This window comes from Quercus robur, chromosome 11 (genome assembly GCF_932294415.1).
Source record: "Quercus robur chromosome 11, dhQueRobu3.1, whole genome shotgun sequence".
NCBI lineage: Eukaryota > Viridiplantae > Streptophyta > Magnoliopsida > Fagales > Fagaceae > Quercus > Quercus robur.
This window is the reverse complement of record NC_065544.1, coordinates 4,097,192-4,119,856: the sequence shown is the minus strand read 5'-3', so window position 1 is coordinate 4,119,856 and position 22,665 is coordinate 4,097,192. Positions and strand designations below refer to the sequence as shown.

The 22,665-nt window shown below is 32.9% G+C and overlaps 1 protein-coding gene and 1 long non-coding RNA gene across 9 annotated transcripts in view; both read right to left on the bottom strand.

The window, feature by feature from the left end:
• Nucleotides 1–2,146: 2,146 nt before the first annotated feature.
• LOC126707331 (F-box/LRR-repeat protein At4g14103-like) overlaps nucleotides 2,147–22,665 on the bottom strand; it is a 31,896-nt gene continuing 11,377 nt past the window's right edge. For 2 of the 8 annotated variants that reach the window (XM_050406933.1, XM_050406926.1), the window contains exons 2-4: nucleotides 7,039–7,813; nucleotides 6,506–6,957; nucleotides 2,147–3,168 (exon numbers count right to left, since the gene is read on the bottom strand). In XM_050406933.1, coding sequence (XP_050262890.1) covers nucleotides 6,508–6,957; nucleotides 7,039–7,813 — 1,225 coding nt within the window. In that variant the 3' untranslated portion in view covers nucleotides 2,147–3,168; nucleotides 6,506–6,507. The other 6 variants (XM_050406922.1, XM_050406927.1, XM_050406932.1 and 3 more) reach the window with 5 other exon arrangements.
• LOC126707332 (uncharacterized) overlaps nucleotides 5,789–22,665 on the bottom strand; it is a 32,870-nt gene continuing 15,993 nt past the window's right edge. The window contains exon 2 of the long non-coding RNA XR_007648902.1: nucleotides 5,789–5,927. This is a non-coding gene — a long non-coding RNA (uncharacterized LOC126707332). The remainder of the gene's footprint in view (nucleotides 5,928–22,665) is intronic.

Sequence of the window (22,665 nt, the reverse complement as noted above, 5' to 3'; positions counted from 1 at the left end):
ATCTTTGTTGCATTTATAATATTATCAGGAGCAATGTGGAATAACCAGCATTAATTTTTAGTGAATATTCCACAATTGTATCATATGAAACAAATTTAGTTGAATATGCTTGATGGATGAGTCACTAGAGAATTTGACAAGCATGGAAGCCTGAAAATTCTGGAGATGGAAGCAAATACATATCGAAAAGAACCCAGTGAAAGTTACATAGGCACAATACAGGTATGCAAGCATAAGATGCCTTTGTATCTATTCAGGTTCTCTGTTCTATTTACCAAAGGCCATTTTATCATTGAACAGTGCATATCCCAAAATCAGAAAAGGAACCTTTTAGGACTAAGGGATAGATTTCAGATTAATGTAAGGAAAAGCAAAAATTACATAAATTCCCTATCTGATGATGTCAGATTGCCTCTTCTATCCCACCTCTCTCTTCTTCATGCCTTCAATCTGCTTCTTATTCCAAATCTGAGGAAGAAAAGAAACCAACCAATTTCCTATCTATGTTTGGGAAATAAGCAAATACCCAAACCCGTTACTTCTCCATTAATTTAATGGAATCTTTTGATTCATAGAATATTCTATTGTAAACAGTCTGTAATACTCTCAACTAAAAAATAAAACTGAACCCTACCCAAGAAACAAAACATGACTCGGGTAAATTAAACCCAACATGAAATCAGCCACTCGTGTGAGCAATAATCAGCTACTGCGTGACCTAACCGAACCAAATCGTAGACAAATCAAGGGCCTGACCTATAATCAACCAAGCACTGTAAATAAGTGCTGGCTAAATTTGGGTTCTGTGATAAATTTATTAAACTTATTCAACACTCTATTTACATTTGTCTGCCTCCCTCTCCTTATTGCTCTCACATTGGCTAAGTTTGGGCATTTTGATTTTGTTGAGCAGAAGAGAGGTGAGGTAGAAAAGCCAACAGAGACTTTCCTAGAGCAGAAAAACTGCCAGAAATTAGCGTGCAAGAAATTTAAGAAATAGAAAAGTACTAGTAGAAATCATTGGTGACAATGATGAAATTGAGTGAAATTTGGTGACGTGAAGGGAAACAATGCTGGGATAATAAATTGCCGCCGTTGACCACGATTGAAGCCACTTTTCAGGCAAATATAGAAAAATTTATACAAATATCTGTTGCATTTATAATATTATCAGAAGCATTGTGAACGGCCAGCATTAATTTTCAGTGAATATTCCACAATTTTGGTTGAATATGCTTGATGGATGAATCACATGAGAATTTGAAAAGCAAGGATGCCCTGAAAATTCTGGAGATGGAAGCAAATACATATCCAAATGAATCCAGTGAAAGTTACATAGACACAAGACATACATACAAGCATAAATGCCTTTGTATGCTATTCAGGTTCTCTGTTGTATTTACCAACTGACATTTTATCATTGAATAGAGCATATCCCAAAATCAGAATAAGAACCTTTCTGGACTAATAGTAATGTAAGCAATATCATCATTGTAAAAATGCACATATTCAGATTCCTGTAAGGAAAAGCAAAAATAACACAAACTCTAATCTTTTTACATGAGTGTATCACATCAACTACAAGCTTTATGTCTGACAATATTGTAAGCACAAGGAACACCATTTACGATCATTAAGCGTGTAACAACACTAGTTTCAATGATTTAACAACAAAAGAAGTTAGTTCATCACAACATTATGCATAAACCTTAGGAAGAGCATCTCAATTTTCTAATAAGCTCACATACATGGATTGATTGATCCCTCGGTATGTTGGGGGGGGGGGGGGGGGGGGGGGGGGGTGGCGCAGAGGAAATCAAAGCTTGGGTTATTATATAGAATAGGAATTCCTATAATTTTGCATGGTTGGCTAACAAGAATATAAAGTTGAACTTTCGTGATCAAGTTTCTATGAATGAACTTCTACATCATCTGAACTCTGAAAAAGACTGCTAGTATGTTCTAATGGCCTAAATAAAATGCATTACCTCAGACTCATTCCAAGTGTTTTTAACATGGTAGTGGTCATATTCTCTAAAACCATTCTGATTTGCATTTGAGAGAGAGAGAGAGAGAGAGAGAGTCAAACCAACGCAAAAAAAATTTGAAAGCACAAATATGTGCAACCCTATGCCAAAATACTTCCTGAAACTGAAGTCTGTTGTTTGGACAAATATCCTGCAACAGATGTACAATTAAATAAACAGGTGAGATCAATTCATTTCAATACAATTAAAATAACGCCGGGATCACCATAACCCATAGTTATCATAAATGTACTGAGCATCAACTTGAGCAATGGTCAGTTTTCTGTAGAACCAGCTTAAAAATTGCATCACCAATTGAGCCACTGACTTTCTTAATATAAAGATATCTATTACTATTACAATTACATAAACCATAATTATTAATATAGGTTCAAATTAAAAAGTATAAAAATATAACATATCTTACTAAATCAGCTCTTATGACTTAGAGATACAGTCTCTTCTCATTCAAACTATAGGTTCCAAGTTCAAATCACCACGATAATTGCTGCATGCAATTTGCCCACTTCAAGTAGAGCATACAGAAAGAGGATACCTTTGCTCTATATGGTTTATTCTCTTCCGAGCCAAGTTATAATTTTTGAGATGGTCAATTCAATCCAGTTCAACAACCGGTTTATATAGTTGAATAACTGGTTTTTCTCTATATCTGGCTATATAAAAATATCAAACTACAAAAACTAGTCAGTTCGTACTTCAGCCGTTCAGCAGGTTCAAATGTCAGCATAGTACATTCTTGATAACTTTGCTCTAAGTTCATCCCAAAATCAGTTTCAGGCCTCAAATTTGATAGGAATTCAACTATGCTAAATAAAGCATAGTCAGCTAAAATTTTAGACAAGCAGGTTGTATTCTGGCTCATCGAACTCAAATTTATCAAGAACATGAACCTAGAGCTAAAGCACCCAGACCATCAGTAAATAACCTATTTCAGGATCATGGTTCACTGTAACTCCAACATCAATGATAAACTTCCGAATCCTTTTCACTTGCACACATAGAAAATACTTTTTCCAACAATTTTATTCCAATTTCCTTTCTGCTGCACTCATTTCTTTCGTCTTCTTATAGTCGTAAACAATTGCCAAGATATTCAAGAGTTGCCCTTTAATTCATGGAGCTGCGCACAAGTAATAAATTCATTTTATAGTTCATAAATAAAAGTGATTTCTAGGGTTAGTGAGGAAAAAAAAGAATAAGACTGAACTAAGAAACAAGGGGGTGGGGGAAGGAAAATTGATGGTAGTGACAAACCAGTAACAATGCTTCAAAGTTCAAACTGGCTTTAAAAGTTGGCAAGTCTCAAGTTAATTACAAGCCTTTATAAGCACACATTATTTCAGACAGTACATTATATACACACACACACACACACATACACACACATACACACACATTAATTGAATCTATGAAAATAAGTTAACAAGAACATGAACGTTAAGCTAAAGCAGTGGATTGAGCATATTAATACTTTCTTCTTATTTGTAAAGAACTCCTAACTCATCTGTAGTTTTCCTAAGATTTCATCTAGAGGTGGCCAATGGAATTCAAAATAACCTATATTTCCTGAATTTTTCTTACATTCATCTGATGCTGAAATTTTTCACTTCTTTAATTTTCTTGCATTTTCTCAGCTACCAAAGAAATCTTAAAATCACTAAGAGTAGCATTAAATGTGAAATAAAACAATGCCTTTTTAAGTTTCTTTTTTCCCCACATTTGACACCATTAGAAACAAAACTTTTACAGTCAAAGAGAGAAGCATATTTCGTGGGCTTGGGAAGCTAAAATTTTCTGTCCAAACAGCTTGAACTGAAAACAACTAAAAAAATAAAGATTGAAATCTACACAAAAGAAGCCCCCTCTACAACCATCAAGAACCCTCAGAGAGATTTCACTATTAAACAAGTATTTCTAATCTTGAATCCATTAAAGTTTCAAATGAAAGATGCAAAGAACAATGAGCATTCCCCTTAAAACTACTGCTTCTGGACAAGTAAGAGAGAGTAAAAATGGAAGCATCCCAGTCAAATGCAATTTGACAAGTTTGAGAGGTCCTTGTGAACTTCATTATCCCCTCGCAAAAACGACACTTAGGCTCTGAGCCTAGATCACTTTCAACAGTGATTATCATTGACTTTAAGACTTTTGCTTCCTCTAGGATTTGTTCAACAAGTTCCATGTCATGCCCTGAAAATCCTTTATAATGACAAGTTGTAAGGTGTGATGACAAACACTCAGGATCTTCTAGTGGTTTCTTTAAGGTATAGTCATGTCTAGAATGACCTAAGCTATACTGGTGTTTTAATTCAAAGGCAAGTGCTTGTAGCTTTGGAGCCCGACTGAGCAATAGTCGTACAGCATTCCATGGATACCATTTATCCATTTATCCATAAAACTTCAAGGAAGACAGATTATGAAACATGGGAACATCATCATGATTAGAAGAATGTTCGATGATGAACTGCAAGACAACATGTCAATCACAATTTCACAAAGTCAAAACACAATCACAAGCATATTATTGAGTATTTAGCAATTTAAACAATGATAGAGAGTTAGAGCAAGAAAAATGTAACGTGCCCATTGCCTTTGCCATATATACCCACAATTCCATGGATCTAATGTTACAGAGTTGTCCCATAAAGTTCCACATTCATGCTGGATAAAGACTTTGAAGTTTAAGGACTGGTTTAAAGTTGGGGAAGCTTCCCAACACAACATCCTCAACCAAATAGCCTCCGAAATTAAAGTACTCAAGAGCTGGGGTGTTTAAGTACATTGAAGGACAATAATGTTACTAGGCATTGCAGCAAAATAAAGATAATTTTTTTATGGATTCTTTGATTTTTTGTACATTGAAGGACAATTGCTCCAACATATTTTATATAATCAACTATAAATGATTTACAAAATTTAAAAATTGTTGAGTTTAATTTTAATACATCACAAATGATTAAGTGAAATAAATTATTAAACAATTGTTGCATATATTTTATTTTGTTTTCTTATTAATATTGAAATAGATGTAGTGATAAATTATTGATTGTTCCAAAAGTGTAAGGAAAAAGTTTAGTTTCAAACCAGTTTGGAATCATCTTCCTCCAACCCACTGTGTGGTGATTAAAGAGATATCACATATAAATTTAGTCATGGGATTTTTTTAATGAGTTATGTGAGTTGTTTAAATAATAGTAAATAGTCTTGTAATTTGCCACATAGTGAGTAGGAGGAAATAACTCCAATCTAAGAAGAAATTGTGATATATCTTTTTTGTATTTTATTATTATTATTATTAAGAAAGGAGCGTGTCCAAAGCTTTTTGAATACAAGACTATTCTTTTGGGTGGTGAATTTAATCATTTAAAAGGCCAAATACGTGAGATATTTAGCTTTTTTAAATGAGAGATTAAGTGACAGGATTTAGATATATCATCTGCTTTAATATCGTCATAAACTATATTCTTTGTACATGAGTGTAGGAAAAGTAAGCTAGTTGCTATCTAATGATTCAACTACAAGCTTTATGCTGACATTTTTTTAAGCACAACGAACACCATTTATGAATAAACTTCGATTTAAATCTATGAAAATAAGTTAACAAGAACATGAACCTTAAGCTAAAGCAGTGGATGAAGCATGTAGGTTTAATTTCTTCTTGTCATTCAATCACTCCTATCTCATCTGTAATTTTCCTAAGAAATCATCTAGAGGGGGCCAATGGAATTCAACATAACCTATATTTCCTGAATTTTTTGTACTTTCTCATCTGATGCTGAAACTTTTCACTTCTTTTATTTTCTTGCATTTTCTCAGCTACCACAGAAAGCCTAAAATCACCAAGAGTAGAATTAAATGTGAAACAAAACAATGCCTTATCTAAAATTTTTCCACACTTGACACCATAAGAAACAAAACGTTTGCACTCAAAGAGAAGATGCTGTGGGCTTGGGAAGCTAAATTTTTCTCTCCAAATTGCTCAAACGGAAAACAACTAAAGAAGTAAAGATTAAAACCTACAGAAAAGAACCCCTTCTACCACCATCAAGAACACTTGGAGCAAAATTGAGCCCCCATGACTCACTTCAGCATTAACGTAGTTTAGAACAATAGGTTGAATGGAGCATCCGTGTTATAGAAGATGTTACTGGAAATAGCAAGCACTATATATATTGTATGCAATGTTTTCCAAAAGAAAATACAAGAGAACTTCACATTTAAACAAATAATTATAATTTTTTTTTTTTGATAAGTTAAAAGAGAGAGAACTTCACAATTAAACAAATAATTCTAATCTGTTTTTTTTTTTGATAAGTAAAAAGAGATTCAAACAAATATTTCTAATCTTGAATTTATTAAAGTTTCAAATGAAGGATGCAAAGAACAATGGCCATTCCCATAACACTACTGCTTCTAGACAATTAAGAGAGAGATAGAGAGAGTAAAGATGGAAGTACCATTAGTCAAATGCAATTTGACAAGTTTGAGATGTCCTTGGGAACTTCATTATCTTCTTGTGAATACGAAGCTTCTCCTTTGAGTCTAGATCACTGTTGAAAGTGATTTTCATTGTCTTTAATACTTTTGATTCCTTCAGGATTTGTTCAACAAGTTCCATGACATGCCCTGAAAATCCTTTATAATGACAAGTTGTAAGGTGTGATGACAGACATTCAGGAACATCTAATGGCTTCTTCAAGCGAAAGTCAACTGAAAAACTACGAATGCAACACCGGTAATTCAATTCAAAGGTGAGTGTTTGTAGCTTTGGAGCTCGACAAAGCAATAGTTGTACTGCATTCCACGGAGACCACATAGCCCAGAAGTCACCATAAAACTTCAAGGAAGACAAATTATGAAACATGGGAACGTCATAATGACTATTAGACGACGAGTGTTCGAGAATGTACTGCAGGACAACACAACAAAGTCATAACACACTCACTAATAGAGAGTTAGAGCATGAAAAAAAACATAACGAGCTCCTTACCTCTGCTGTTCCTATCCACAATTCCATGGATCTAATGTTACAGAGTAGTCCCATGAAGTTTGTCAATTTCCACATCCAGTCTAGATAATAACAATTACGAACATCAAGGACTGATTTAAACAAGTTGGGGAGATTTTCAGAAACAACATCACTGTTCAAATCGCCTTTGAAGTGAAAGTACTCGAGAGCCGGGGTGTTTATGTGGAGTTTGAATGACCAGCGTAAAAAAGAGCAATCCAAAACTAATATTTTCAGCGTAGGCACGAGTACAAGAATATTGAACTTGTTGTCTGCTTCCTTGTCCAAAAAATCCAAATCAGAATCACTAACTTTGATCCTCAAATCTTGGAGCAGCGGGCAGGCGGGGAGGAGTGTGGAGAGAGAGTTGTGGTTCGCATAGTAAACATGTGAAATTTGTAGAGTCTTGAGACTTGGGAACATTGAAGAAGAGGAAGAAGCAGAATCAGGAGGATTGAGAAGAAAGTGGCCCCTCAATTTCAAAACCACTAATGTTGTACAGAAGAAGACACTAGCGGGCAACTCCTTAGTTTGATTATGAAGGTCGAGAACAAGGTCGAGCTCTTGCACGCCACACAGGATGGCGGCTTGGACGCATTTGTCAACGAAGGATCGACGAGGACAATCGATGCGCAGCCTGCAAAGGGTGAAGGGGTTTCTGGACAATAAAATATCATCCAAGGTCGAAGTTCTGATACTATAAAGTGTGGGCTTGTCCAAGTGAAGAACAGGGACGAGAGTCCAGAGAGCCCTCCACCTGCTCGACAAAATGCTTGTGAGAATGGCCTGTTTGGTTGGGAGAAAATAGAGGATATGGGCGAGCATACAGTCTGGTAGACTGCTGATAATGTCAGAGTGCTTTTCCTCTACCGTTTCTCTCCTCTGCTTCTTCATGCTTTCAATCTCTCTGATTTTCAGCGTGTGCGTTTCGCTTTTCTCTCCTCTGCTTCTTCATATGCTTTCTAGTTTCTACGGTTTTAGGTTGATCTTTTTTTCCATTTAGCTTTATTATTAGGCTCTGTTTGTTTCGTTGGAAAATCTTCTGTAAAGATAGTTTTCCACATTTTCCATTGTTTGGTAGCATAAAAAAAACCTAGTCAATGGAATTTTGTTATTTGACAAGTTGTGAAAGAAAGTGGAAAACTAGCCTCTCGAGTTCCATAGCAAATCGAGTTTTAAAAACTCGAGTTCCAGACTTCTGATTTAGTGATGTGGATAAATATTCCACGTGGAACTCGAGTCTTAAGACTCGAGTTCCAGTGGGTACCAACCAGACGAAGAGATCCACGGAGAAGAAAAAAAGAAGAAGAAGAAGACCTAAACAAAACTATCTGTAACCTCTCAAATCTCATTCAATTTCATCTCTCTTCCATAGCTTTTTCTTTCAAATCATTCACATCTTTATGAGTCCAGATTTAAACAAAATGGGTATAAAGCTAGGGGCATAACAGTAAGAAAACTAGCCACCCTCTGTCGTTAACCCACAACCATAACCCATCAACTTCCCATCACCGGAGATCACATTTGTCGTTGTCGTCCATCACCAATCCCTCATTCCAACTCCAACAACCACAACGAACCTAGGTTTGCTGGGTTGGAGGTGTCAACTAGCTCCAACGACTACTTCGTGGGTCTTGCGACATTGTTCCGTCATTGCCTGACCGCAATTCCATCGTGGTTCTAGTCGGCTTCCACTGGCAACCCACAGACACCCTTTTTAGCCACCAACCGTAGCTTTGACCACCATGCCTCCATCGGATTTTCTTTCTTGGTTACCAATATGCTCTTCTGGGTTTCCTTCTTTCTTCTGGGTTTTCTTCTTTTTCTGGGTTAGTAGTTTTTTATTCTTTGTATTTTGAAATCGAGTGTAAAAGACTCGAGATCTATGTGACAAAAACCTATCCAAGTCAGCAAGTAGAAAGCGAGTTTTTAAAACTTGAATTTTATATGGAACTCGAGATGCTAGTTTCGAAACACCTTTTATACCTGTGCTAACTTACTATATTTTATTCTTTCACTGTGCTAGTCTGCAAATATCCTCGTTTTAGGTTTGTTTTATTTTGTGTTTAAAAAAAAATTAAATCTAGTTTTATTTTTTTAAATATGTGTGTATATATATATTGAATTCCAATTAATATAGACTTCTTTATATATTAGTATACAATTCAAAGAAAAATATTCCTATTCTAAATTGATTTTGTACGATTTTAGTTTCTCTTTTTAATTGGTTTTCTTTTTCTAATAATCAATTTTGTATATTGATGCTCTAAGGATATGTTTTGCAATTTTATTAGGCTATAGAGATGGAAAATTCCAACGAAAATTTAGAAAATAATATATTTTCAATATTAATTTTCTAAATTGATGGTATTCTAAAGTTTTTTTAAGAATCTAATATTTTTTTTGAATAATGCTAGAGATACAAACTATTTTACAAAAAAAATTTACAAACTGTTGATGTTGTGAGTGATTATTGGTAAATAAAAAAATGATGTTAATGATGGATCTATATGAAAACCAGTAAGAAGTTGGTAACAACGTCAGTTTGTAAAAATATTGTAAACAGTTTGTATACGTAACATTACTTATATTTTTTAAAATTTTATTTTCAAAATACAATTTTAATTAAAATAGTATTTATCAAAACACAGTTTAAGAAAAATTCTAGATTCCTATCCGTGTTATCTCCATCCTGAAAATGTGACGGGAAAAATCTTTAGTATTGAGGTTGAGGGAAGATGGGAACAAATTTTGGTTGCTTTGCTCGGCCCCCTCCAAATATATTTACTAAAATGTCATTGTTATCAATGTAACATTAGGAGATTTGTATATTTACTTCATTTTAATTGAATTTTTAATATTTTGAGACTTTATTTTACTGTTTTTGTTAAACAATTTGCTTGAAAATCTTTGTTTATATTAGTGTTAAATTTTTGGCTTGTATTTGAAGTAATATTGCTTTGGTAAAGACTTTGAAACTTCATATTATTGTCTTGTAAAAAAAAGTGTAAATTTTTATTGGGATTGTGTAAATATTTCATTAAAAAAAAAAGAGAGAAAGTTTAAAATAATTATGATTTTTTAAAAGATTGAATTTTGATCTTATTCCCTTGCATGATTAATCTAGAATCGTTACTTTAATAAAACAAAAGCAATACAAAGACACTTTAACAAAGCCACTTTAATAAAACAAAAGCAATACACAGCCACTTCAACAAAAAACTTTATCCCACTATGATAATTTTCCATCATCTTCCGCTGAAGTAGAGGATGACTAGTGATGTCCCCTTGTCCTGCAGTGCAATGACCTGAAAAGCAAGCCCACCCGATTGCTTCCTAGCTCCTGCAGTGCAATGACCTGAAAAGCAAGTCCACACCATTGCTTCCCAGCTCATCTATTTCACTTATTATGCTACATCATTACTTTCACTCTCTTTTACGTTTCGTTGTTTCTTCCAAAAGATTAGCATTTAGCAAGAAGGGTTGCTTTGTGTTATCTTCTCCATGATTTGTTTTTATTTACTTGTATGTTACTAATAAAAGCAGAATGAAAACAGCCAATTAGTCTGTGTATTTAAACTTCTCCTCGGGTATCTAAAGAGTTGTTTCTAATTTGTAGAGTTGGCTTTCTTTTGAAGATAGGAGGACTGGTATGATCTTTCATGTGATTGTGTGTATGAAATTATTTATTTATTTTTTTGTTTATAGATATTTATAGGATTAGATGACTGTACATGTTTTTATTTATTTAAAAGATTATATTGTAATTTTTTAGGAGGAACTCTAATATATTCTTTTTTTATTATTTTAGCTATCTTTTCCACTAAAATTTTCATTCGGGTAAAAGAAAACGTGGCCTTTCTTTTATATTCAGGGTCATTACTTGATTCTTTAACCTGCTTATAGTTTAAAATAAAATAAAATCAAAGGACAGAAAAATTGTTCTTTTAGGGTCAAACATTTTGTAAAGAAGGAATTCATTTTTTTTCTTCGTTTCCATTTTGTTTTTTAGATGGCGAAGAACCATTTCATAAATAAGATTTATTTTTTTATGAATCTATAGGAATATGTGATATTAAGACATTTAAATTTACTCATTATTCGTTATTTGAGGGAAGATTCAATGTGATAGTACCTTGTACATCTTTAGATTTATGAAAATTTTAATCTTTTACTGTAAAATGAACCATGCATTTCCATTTGAAAGCAAACCGAGAGAACCATCCCATTCTCTCTCTCATTCTACACATTACAAATAATGTCTATTTTTTTTAAAAAAGATTTCTAAAAGTATTTTTTATCTTTTTATCTCTCTAAATATATCATTCCTTTTTTTTATTAATATTTTTTTAAGGTACGTGAACCATATTCTTTTAACTTTTTTTGTAGTGTGTTATATATGCCTAATAAATTTCAAATTTATTATTTAAATTTCTCATTTCTAAGGAATAATGGAGTTATAATAATAATCAAAACGCATCACAAAATTACAATGTTATCTTAAGCAAATTAAAATGAAACCAAAGGAATAAAAAATAGACTTTATAATAATTTATTACTCAAACAATTGATAGGAATATTTAAATTCATAACTATAAAAGGGAAAGAGAAGACTTTTTTGATGGGAAATGAAAAAAAAAAATCACACAATACCAAAACACATTAAAAAAAATGGAACCATCAACCTTAATTAGAGTTATAAGGAAGAACAAAAATCCACCAAAAGAAAGGGGGGGGGGGGGGAGAGAGAGAGAGAGAGAGAGAGAGTACTCACATTTTTGTGTGGGAAAAATATGGATTAGATGGGAGAAATGATATCAAATTTATACAAAATAAAATAGGGGGAAGAAGAGTCAAAATATAAGAAAGATAAAAGGATTAAGGAAGTGTAACAATAAAGTATAAAGTAGTGAAGAGATAAAGGGGAAAAAAGGGAGGAGAAAAAGTTGGAAGAAATTTAACCGTAGGTGTGAACTAATAGGGAGAAGAATAGTTTTTTTTTTTTTTTTTTTTTTTTTTTTTTTTTTTTTGAGAATTGGGAGAAGAAAAAGTTTAAAAAGAGAAAAGAAAAAAGAAAAAAAATAAGTGGATGATGTGGCTCAACAGGAGTGTAGCAACAATAAATACTATGCTTCAACTTTTAGATATACTAGTCGCTAACCCGTGCGATACACGGGAATAGCTACGGGATGAGTTTCAGAGGTAAAATAGCAACGTTGTTTTATTTATTTAGTTTTTGTGGGAATGAATAAGAGATATAATATTGAGTCTCTAGTTTAGTTTGTGTTGTATATATAGATATATACAAGATAAATTGTAAAATATATACTAAAAGGTGCCTATTGAAAGGTTAAAATTGTTCAAATTGGATTACCAAAAGGTGCCTATTAAACGGAAAGGTGTTTATTGACCAAAGAGGTGTTTATTGACCGAAAAGGTACCCTATTGAATGAAAATGTTCCTATTAACCGAAAAGAAGCATGTTGAACGGTCATAATCCTTTGGGTATAAATAGTGGTAATTTCTTCTCAACTTCTTCTCTTTCATTTTTCTTAGAAACACAAGAAACTTGTAGGTATTTTCCAAAATTGCTATTTGTAAGTCGGGTTTTTTTTTTTTTTTTTTTGTTAGAAAAAGTGGAAAGGTCCAGGTATCAAACCACACCAACAGACAAGAGTAACAACAATAACACTAAACCACTTTTTCATTTGGTAACTTCTTTTCACCTTTCTCTCTTTCACCTTTTTTAACTTCTTCATTTGGCAATTGTCCCCTGACCCGCCTAAATAGTGACAAATAGTTTTGTAAGTATGAATAAAGACCAACGGATAGCATCAAAGATATTAAATTGTATTAAACGTAATCAGTACCTACTGAAAAAGAATTATAAAAATTGCTTCTTTGTATTCCATAATCGATAGAAAAGCTTCTTTTTTTTTTTATTGAAAAAAAAAAAAAAATCAAGCCACATGCCCATATACCATTCACTTAACCCTTGGAACCTGCCACTATAACCGCAATTTCCTATTCAAGCGTGATATTGATATATCATTCACTTCTTTCTTTTTACTTCAGTTTTCTTTTACAATTTTTACGTATTTTTCTTCTCAAGGACAATTTTTTATTTTAATATATGCATCTTATGTATAACGATGAATAGAGACTGAAACTTAATGGAAAAATTATTAAAAAAAAAAAAAAAAGCACAATACTGAAACTTAACGGGAAAAGGAAAAATCACAACTGTTCTGAATTTTAAAGCGTATATGTGGCATTAATTTATGTAGCCAATAAACAATATATGTACAAATCCTTGTGTGAATGTATAAGAGAAATAGAGTAAAACTTACAGACCAAATGAATACAGAATGGTTGAAATAAAACTAACCAAGATAAAATAATGAACAACATGTAGAAGAAGCACTACAATCTCCATGCACAACGAATAGAACTGTGTCTCTCTCTGTCTAAAGACTCTTATGAATGAATTAAAAAAACTAACCTTTTAAAATGAAATGAGGGATGCCTATTTATAGGCACACTGGCACCAGTTCAGAATAGGTATAACTGTGAATAGGCATATTGAAAAGGCACAACTGGTCAATGTTTTAAAACGTAAATGTGGCTGCAATTTATGTAGCCACGTGGTGCAATGAGGAGCGGTCAACAAAAAGTCAAACGTTTCGGCTATTAGTTATTATATAGATATAGAAGATTATTATAATTATTATTAGAAATGCCTGTGTACATTATTGGTCTTTCTTATTAATTACATTTCTGGATTTCAATTAAAATCAACATACCTTTTTCAATTAAAAAAGGAAGAGTAGAAGTTTTTGTTCTGATATTTAATTGCACATATACAAACTTCAAAATCGTAGCTTCTTTTCTGAAAGAGTAATATTAGGGGCATAACTTTTTTCAAGCCTTTTTCATATAGAGTAATTTCATATTTACATAGACCCACTAATGGCACCACTTTTATTATGTATCAATCACAATAGGCCACATCAATAAATTATTTTAAAATTTGTGAAAATTTTTTATTCCCTAAAATTGAAATTATTTGATTCCATGGATATTGATTAACTAAAAAAAAAAAAAAACCGAAACGAAAACACATTCCAGTTGATAGGGGCTTGTTCTTAGAACCTATTGGAAAAGCCAAGTCCTCTTGGCTCTTATAATAATCATAGGTGTTAGGACATATGTAATTCACTTGTTAGAAACATATGTCACTATTTTATGTAATTGGCTAATCCTTTGACAAAACATACTTTACTTATATTTGGGTAGATCTAGGATGTGTTTGATGCTTCAAGAAACCTTGTTTCAAGTTCAAGTGTTAAAGTCATGTAAGTTTGTCCAAGAATCAAGTGAGAAAGTTCTAAATTTTAAAGCTCGAATGTTGCTCAACACCTCTCGACACCTGGCTATCTATCGAGCTTCCAAGCCTTTTCTTATCTCAATCTCGACACCTCCTCGACACCTGGTCAATCGATCGAGCAACTTTTTGTCCCCTCAATAGCTCCTTAATAGCTCTTGATAGCTCGCAACAGATAAGCTCAACACCTCCTGTCTGTCGAGGTTTAAGAAAGAAACAGAAATTCTGATCTGTTTTCTTGGAATCTGTGAATGTGTCTTTAGGACTTCTTTTCTCTTAACCCTAGATATATATAAAGCTTATTTTAGAAGCCGTCACATAAGAGAATACAAGGGAGAACATATGCAAAAGGTGACCGATGCCTTATTCTCTCTGAAAGAAGCTACTGCATTTTTGCGCTTTAGGGTTTTGTAACCAAGTGTTTCTTGATCTTCATTGTTGATGAAGTGAAGAACTTTGCAGCCAACAATCTTCTTCAAGTTGGTGAGTGAGTCACGTACTGTGATTTGTGCAAAGGATTTAGTCACATACTGGGATCCGTGTAACAAAAAGGATGGCGTTCATATATTGAAGAGTTCAGAGGTTCTGAAGCGGTAGAAGGTTTCTACTGTAAGTTCATCTACGGGGATTGTAGAGTCTAGGGACAAATGTTTTGTACTAGATCTGAAACTTCTCTTTACTATAGTGGATTGCTTTTTGGGAAGGTTTCTCCCCAGGTTTTTTACTGTGAAACTAGTTTGTTTCATTGGTTTTCCTAGGTCATCATATCTTGTCTTATTTTTTTCCACTACATGATTTTGACATGATGTTGATGTTTGTTTGTTTTAACAAGTTTTATTGATAATAAATCTAATTAACAACTTGGGTTTAAAACTTATTAATTCTTTCAACTGGGGTCTAAATTTCCCAACAATAGGTCATATAACCTTGGTCTAATAAGTCATAAATTGAATTATTACTAGCTAACCTAAATTATTATTTTGTCTAAATTCATTATTTTTGCTTAAAATATGTGGAGTAATTACAATAAACTCACTTGTGGTTAGGGGCCAAAATTGGGAATTAACCCTATTTTCCCAACTATATAGTTAGTAGGCATGGTTTTGAACTATATTTTTTAATAACATCTCAAGTTTAAAAGGCTCGATTTAGGGCCTATAAATCGAGTCATTGAGGTTCGGTTTTCATGTTCTGATCAGGTCTGAGTTGGCTCTTCTCCACGTGGCGTCCACCTGGAAATCGAGTCTCTAAGACTCGATTTATAACTCGACATTTTAAAGCTTGATTTATGGGAAAGTGCATGTCCACGTGGATTCTAGCTAGATATCGAGCCTTAGAGACTCGGTTTTTAAAAAGGATAATCGAGTTTCTAAGACTCGATTTTCAAGCTATGGTCCACAAGCCTCCACGTGGTTAGGGCATGTTGTCCTTAATCCTCATAATGTCTCACTTAGTAGCTCTCTCCGTTTCCTCCTCCAAAAAACCTAGCAGCTCTCTCTACCTCTCTCACTCACTCTTTCTCTCACTCTCATACAAAACTCACCCCCATTACAAAAACTTCAAATCAAACTCACCCCTCATTTACACATCCTCATGTCAGGTAAGGTTTAATTTTGAAAAAGCCCTATTAGAAATCGAGTCTCAGAGACTCAGTTTCCAGGAGGCTTCCACAGATCAACTGGCTTCCACGTGGATGAGCACGTCACATACAAATCGAGTATTTAAGGGTCGATATATAAATTGAGTCTTTAAGACTTGATTTTTAGGTGGACGCTACGAGGAAAAATTGTCAACTCAGACTTGATCAGAACATGAAAACCGAGCCTCAAAGACTCGATTTATAGGCCCTAAATCAAGCCTTTTAGACTCGAGATGTTATTAAAAAATATAGTTTCAAAACCGTGCCTACTAACTATATAGTTGGGAAAATGGGGTTAATTCCCAATTTTGGCCCCTTTCTACGGTTTTAGGTTTGTCTTATTTTGTGTTTAAAAAAAAAATTAAATCTAGTTGTATATTAATATATATATATATATATATATATTGTAGGGTCTAAGGCCCAAAATAATATATTAGGCCTTGGGCCTTGGGCCTTGTCCAAGGACACTACAAGTCCGAGGAGGAGGATAAAACTTAAGTGATCCAAATTGCAAATCTTACAAGTGGGGAGGTGAAGGGAAGATTGTCTGAGGAGGAACTCCTCCTCGAACACGACGAACAAAGATCAAGTGTGAACTCTAGTAATTGAAATGCACCTCCTGTACGTGTTAAAGGAAAGAAAACTCAAAATATCCAAGAAAAAGCTGCCACCTCCGCATTAAATGCACTGCAGCTACTTTTCTGGCCGCATTAATGTGGAGAGGACCCCTGAATAGTGTTGCCTTGGCTGCTGCAACCCACAGAGAGCTGAAAGGGGTGTTTGATGGGAGGGATACTCAAGTAGGGATCTAGATGATCAACAAGTGTAAAGTCCAGATGATCAGGAAGGAGCTATATAATGTGGAAGAGCCCCATGGTAGAAAGAAAAAGGAAAAAGAAAAGAGGGAGAGTGAGAGTAAGAACATTGTAGCATGCTAAACAACCATAATATCGTGATCTATATATGGGAAATTCTGGTCTCCTCGGACCAAACGTTTTTTCTTTGCAACAATGACTTTTATTGGTGTTTGATTAATCTTTAACTCCAGGCTAGCCATTGCTTAACTCAACTAAACCTAGTTCTTTGACTCATACTCTACAAAATTCATTGTATTGGGTTTTTTGGACCAGGATTCCATACAGTTCGGGCTTAGGCTCCAAATTTTGTCCCTACATATATATATATATATATATTGAATTCCAATTGATAGAGGCTTCCTTATATATTAGCATTTTTTAGTTGATATCTAAAGTATGTACCATTCAAAGAAAAATATTCCTTTTCTAAATTGAATTTGTACGATTTTAGCTTCTCTTTTTATTGGTTTTATTTTTCTAATAATCAGTTTTTTATATTGATGCTAAGGATATGTTTTGTAATTTTATTAGGCTATAGAGATGGAAAATTTCAAGGAAAATTTAGAAAATAATATATTTTCAATATTAATTTTCTAAATTGATGGTATTTAAATTTTTTTTTTAAGAATCTAATATATATTTTTTGAATAATGGTAGAAATACAAACAATTTTACAAAAAAAAATTACAACTTGTTGATGTGGTGAGTGATTATTGGTAAATGAAAAAGTGATGTTAATGGTAGGCATATATGAAAACTAGTAACAAGTTAGCCATAACATCAATTTGTAAAAATATTGTAAAATAGTTTGTATCCGTAGCATTACTCATATTTTTAAAAAATTTATTTTCAAAATAAAATTTTAATTAAAATAGTATTTTTCAAAACACAGTTTTACAAAATCCTAGATTCCTATTTGGGTTTTCTCCACCCTAAAAAATGTGTCGGGCAAAATCTTTAGTATCGAGGTCAAGGGAAGATGGGAACAAATTTTGGTTGTTTTTCCTGGCCCCATCTAAATATATTTATTAAAATGTCATTGTTATTAACCATTAGGAGATTTGTATATTTACTTCATTTTAATTGAATTTTTAATATTTACACTTTATTTTATTGTTTTTGTTAAACAATTTGCTTGAAATTCTTTGTTTATATTAGTGTTAAATTTTTGGCTTGTATTTTAAGTATTATTGCTTTGGTAAAGACTTTGAAACTTCATATTATTATCTTGTAAAAAAAAGTGTAAATTTTTATTGGGATTTTGTTAATATTTCATTCCAAAAAAGAGAGAGAAAGTTTAAAATAATTATGATTTTTTAAAATATTGGATTTTGATCTTCCTTATATTAGTGCTAAATATTTTATTATTTTATATTATTGCTTGGAAAAGAATTTTTTTGCTGATAATGTAATCTTTGCACATATTTTAGAGTATCCATTGTGAAGCTGGTCATAATAGATATAAAGTCAGCTTTGTTATTGATGGTGCAAATTTAAATTCTCAAGTTCAGTTGAATCTGTTACAATAGTTATGTGCAGTGTGACATGATTTTGAGCTTAATAATGCTTTTATGGAATGAATATTTGTATCAAAATCTAAGGTTTAAATTTTGTAAAATCAGAGAGTGTAGTTAAAAGATGTCATTGGCCCCAAGTAAATTGGCATAACCACAATTTGTCCCTAGCTCTATACTTAGGTATAATTTTTGTTTAGAGACTAGATATCTAAGAAAACTTGGCAATACACATCTCAGGAATGTGGCAACTTAAATTTTAGATTAAAATATTATTTTCGTTCATAAACTTCACCGAAAAATTCGTTTTTTGTTTGACATCATTCTTTTTATGTTATTCACTGTACGTCTTATGTGATTTAATGGAGTGCAAATTTAGTATCTTACTCGAACCAAATTATTTTATTTTAAAAACTCAAGACAAGTGGTACAAAGTTATTGGCACATGTGGATATAATAATAATTCAGTGGTACTAAATTACCCATCATTGAGACCAAACTATATAAGTTTGGTGTCAGAGGTGTGCATGCGTTAGGGCTTAGAACCCAAAATCCATACGCCCAACGGCAGCCACAAGATGAGTATATATTGATATTGATAAGGGATGTTTGTTCAAATAGGTCATTAGCAAGCCCATAGAGGGTATTAAAGTTGGGTTTTTAATTCATTATATATGTGTAGGTTCCAATTGGCTTGACTGGTGCAAAGGGTATTGGCTTGTAAAATTGCACAATGTAACAATTATCTCTAAACTTGTCCTTCATGAAATTGATGAATCAGCATTTGCTTATTTATGTTCTTTGTTTATGATGTATCAAGTTTAAATTATGACACAGTTTTCTTGCAATTTAGGAATAAATTTGTCTTAACAAATTTTTTGATTACATGAAAGTTGAAAGTAAAGATTGTACATATAAAAGCAGATGTCCCTATGTACCATTCACAATAATCCTACAAGCACGGTAACTAGTGCTTGAAAACCACTTCAAAGGAAAATTAGACAAAAATTTCGGCATTGCACCACAACCACCAATGGTGGCTCCAGGAATTTTCTCCAGGATGTTCCTCAACAAGCATAAATTACATAATCTAATAAAAAGAAAATTTTATATATTTACAACAACAACAATAAAAAAAACACGCAAATACATAAAGTTTACAATTGTCTTCTACGAGTTTTCATATTTTGAAATCATTGCATGATAGTCTCATTATCAATGCTACAAGCTACATCTTTTTCAATATACAAAACCAAGCAATCATTCATCCACTGATCTCCCATTTGATTGCGCAGTTCATTTATATATTTTATTGTTGAAAAACTTCTTTCTACTATTGCAGTAGCAACAGGAAGGGTTAAAGCTAACTTCACAAGCAAATAGACTAATGGATAAGTCTCATGCTTCCTTGTGCTCACTAACTTTTTAGCAAGTTCACTAACTCCTTGAAGCTCTAAAAACAAGTCATTGTTGCGCATATCAAAAATGTAATTCTGAAGTTGAGAGTCAAGTGCCAAGATATCTATCCCAAGAAAATCAGATGGATAGAACTTTGCTAGACGTATCAACTTTTCCTTATCAAAAGCTACAAATGAATTACTTAGATTCAAACAAGCCATACAAAGTAGCAAATCGGTATTTGCCTCTGAAAAACGGTTGTTAAGCTCTTAAAGTTGCATATCTATGACTGTGTAGAATATCTCAACACGATAATGATATAAATTTGTATTTTGTTGGTGTTGTGTCGTGGCCTCCCACTAACTACAAATATTTAATCCATGTTCAAGATAGGAATATCATGTGTGGTACAAAATGAAGACACTTCAAGTTGAGAATAGTCCTATAATATGATCCCCAACATGTATCACTAGGACGTTTAAGATTTGTCTCTTGATTCAAACCTTGCCTACTTCTACGTACACCATTCTCTAAATCTTCTTTAATTTTGGCAAATTGTGTATTTCGAAGAGCATCTCGTCTCTTACAAGAGCCTCCAACAACAGTTACTAAATTACTAATCACATAAAAAAATTCAGCAATATTAATGTGATTTTTAGTAACGGCAACAAGTGTCAATTGAAGTTGATGAGCAAAACAATGGACATAAAATGCTAACTTATTCTCTTTCAAAATTAAAGTTTTGAGACCATTGATATCACCTTGCATATTACTAACCCCGTCATAACCTTGCCCACGTAGGTTTGATAAACACAAATTATGTTCACAAAGTAAACATTCAATAGCATGTTTGAGTGACAAAGTGGTGGTACTTGCTACATGTACAATACCAAGGAACTGCTCTATAATAATTCCTTTTTTGTTCACATAATGAAGAACGAGGCCCATTTGTTCTTTCACTGATCAGATATCATGTGACTCATCAACTAATATTGAAAAGAACTCATTGTCAAGATCCTTGATGATGGCTTTGGATGTTTCACGTGCAAATTGCATTCACAATGTCTTTTTGAATATCATGGTGGGTAAGCTTGCAATTTTTCGGAGTTTTTTGCAACACTTCATTGATAGATTCATTGTAATTCCCCAAAAATTGTAGAAGCTCAAGGAAATTTCCTTTATCACTCGAACCTTGAGATTCATCGTGACCACAAAAAGCTAATCCCCGACATAAAAGGAATCTTATGCAATCAACTATTGCATTTAATTGAACCCGATATTCAATTTTATCTGGATTTGATTGCTTAACCAAAACACTTTGAATGTGTTGCTTTTCCTTCAATAGATCTTCACTCTTCTGGACAGCTTGGTTATGAGCACTATTAACTCCTCCAACATGGGAATTTAACTTATCTTTCTAATTCCGAAGTTTAATTCCCTTCATTACAAAAGTGTCACCTCCTCCTTACTTACCAACATCTTGCCCAAATAGGTAGCAATAAAAATAAAATATTGCATCATTGTCTATACTATATTCCAACTAGTATCTATTTTTATACCATTTGGATATAAATTGACGGGACTTTCTAGAAAAATATGATATAGGGTAATCATCACAGTGTAAAACAGGTTGACAAGGGCCTTTTTTGTAAATAATATCTTCTTATTTCATCATGATGATTAGGATGATAAGATGATATATTTTCTCGTAGCCCAGGATCTGAAGGAAGATTTTCTAAGTTAAAGTCAACACGAACTTGCTTAGAAGATGAAGATGAATCTTGCATAGGAGATGAATCTTGGGTATGTAGTTTTTTTTATCAAATATTTGTCCATAATTCTAGCAAAAGAATAAACAATAAATTATAAGTTCATTTGAAATATTAATAAAATTATTAATTATTGTTTTTTTTTTTTAGAAAGTTTCAACCTATGGCGTTCGTTCCTGATGATAGCTTTTTATCATCAAACCAAGACACCAATTAGTTTTTGGTGTAGGCGGGGATTGAATCCCAGATCTCTTATACAACCATCAGAGACTTTACCAGTTGAGCTAATTGGAACCCACTTAATTATTGTTGTTTAGTTGTTTCATTAATTTATTTGTCTTTTATAAACTATAATTTGTTATATTGTTGTTTCATTAATTATAAAATTATTAATTATTGTTTTTGTTTAGCTTAACATAATTTAATTTGTTTGTCTTTTATAATGTATTGGTTAATTATACTGCTTTAATTATTGTTGTTTAGCCTAACAATAAACTATATTGCTTTAATTTGTTTGTCATTAATTATACTGCTTTAATTTGTTATATTGTTTAGCCCTATGTGCACATTACACTAAAAGAGCCACTGATGTGCACATTACACATCCCATGTGCAGCACAATAATTAAAGCACTGAAGCAGTGTAATGTGCAGCCCAACCCCATGTGCCCATCTACCCCAACCCCACTCAACACACAAGCACGCCTCATGCCTGATGACCTTTGCCAATCAGAAAATTTCACAATCACACATTACACTAAAAGACAATTAATATCTCACCAACACCAACGGATAAGATAAACTGATAAAACCAAATTCAAAAAGTCAAAAACAGACAAAATATTAATAAAGCTAAAGTTCGGCCAATCACAGACTCAGTTCAAAAGAGTGAGAGTTAGTCTTATTAAAGAATAAAGAGAAAGAGAGTTTCATTCATTTCATAATTTTCATTTCAATTTAGAGAGAGAGAGAGAGAGAGAGAGAGAGAGAGAGAGTCAGAGAGAGAGAGAGAGAGAGAGAGAGAGAGAGAGAGAGAGAGAGAGAGAGAG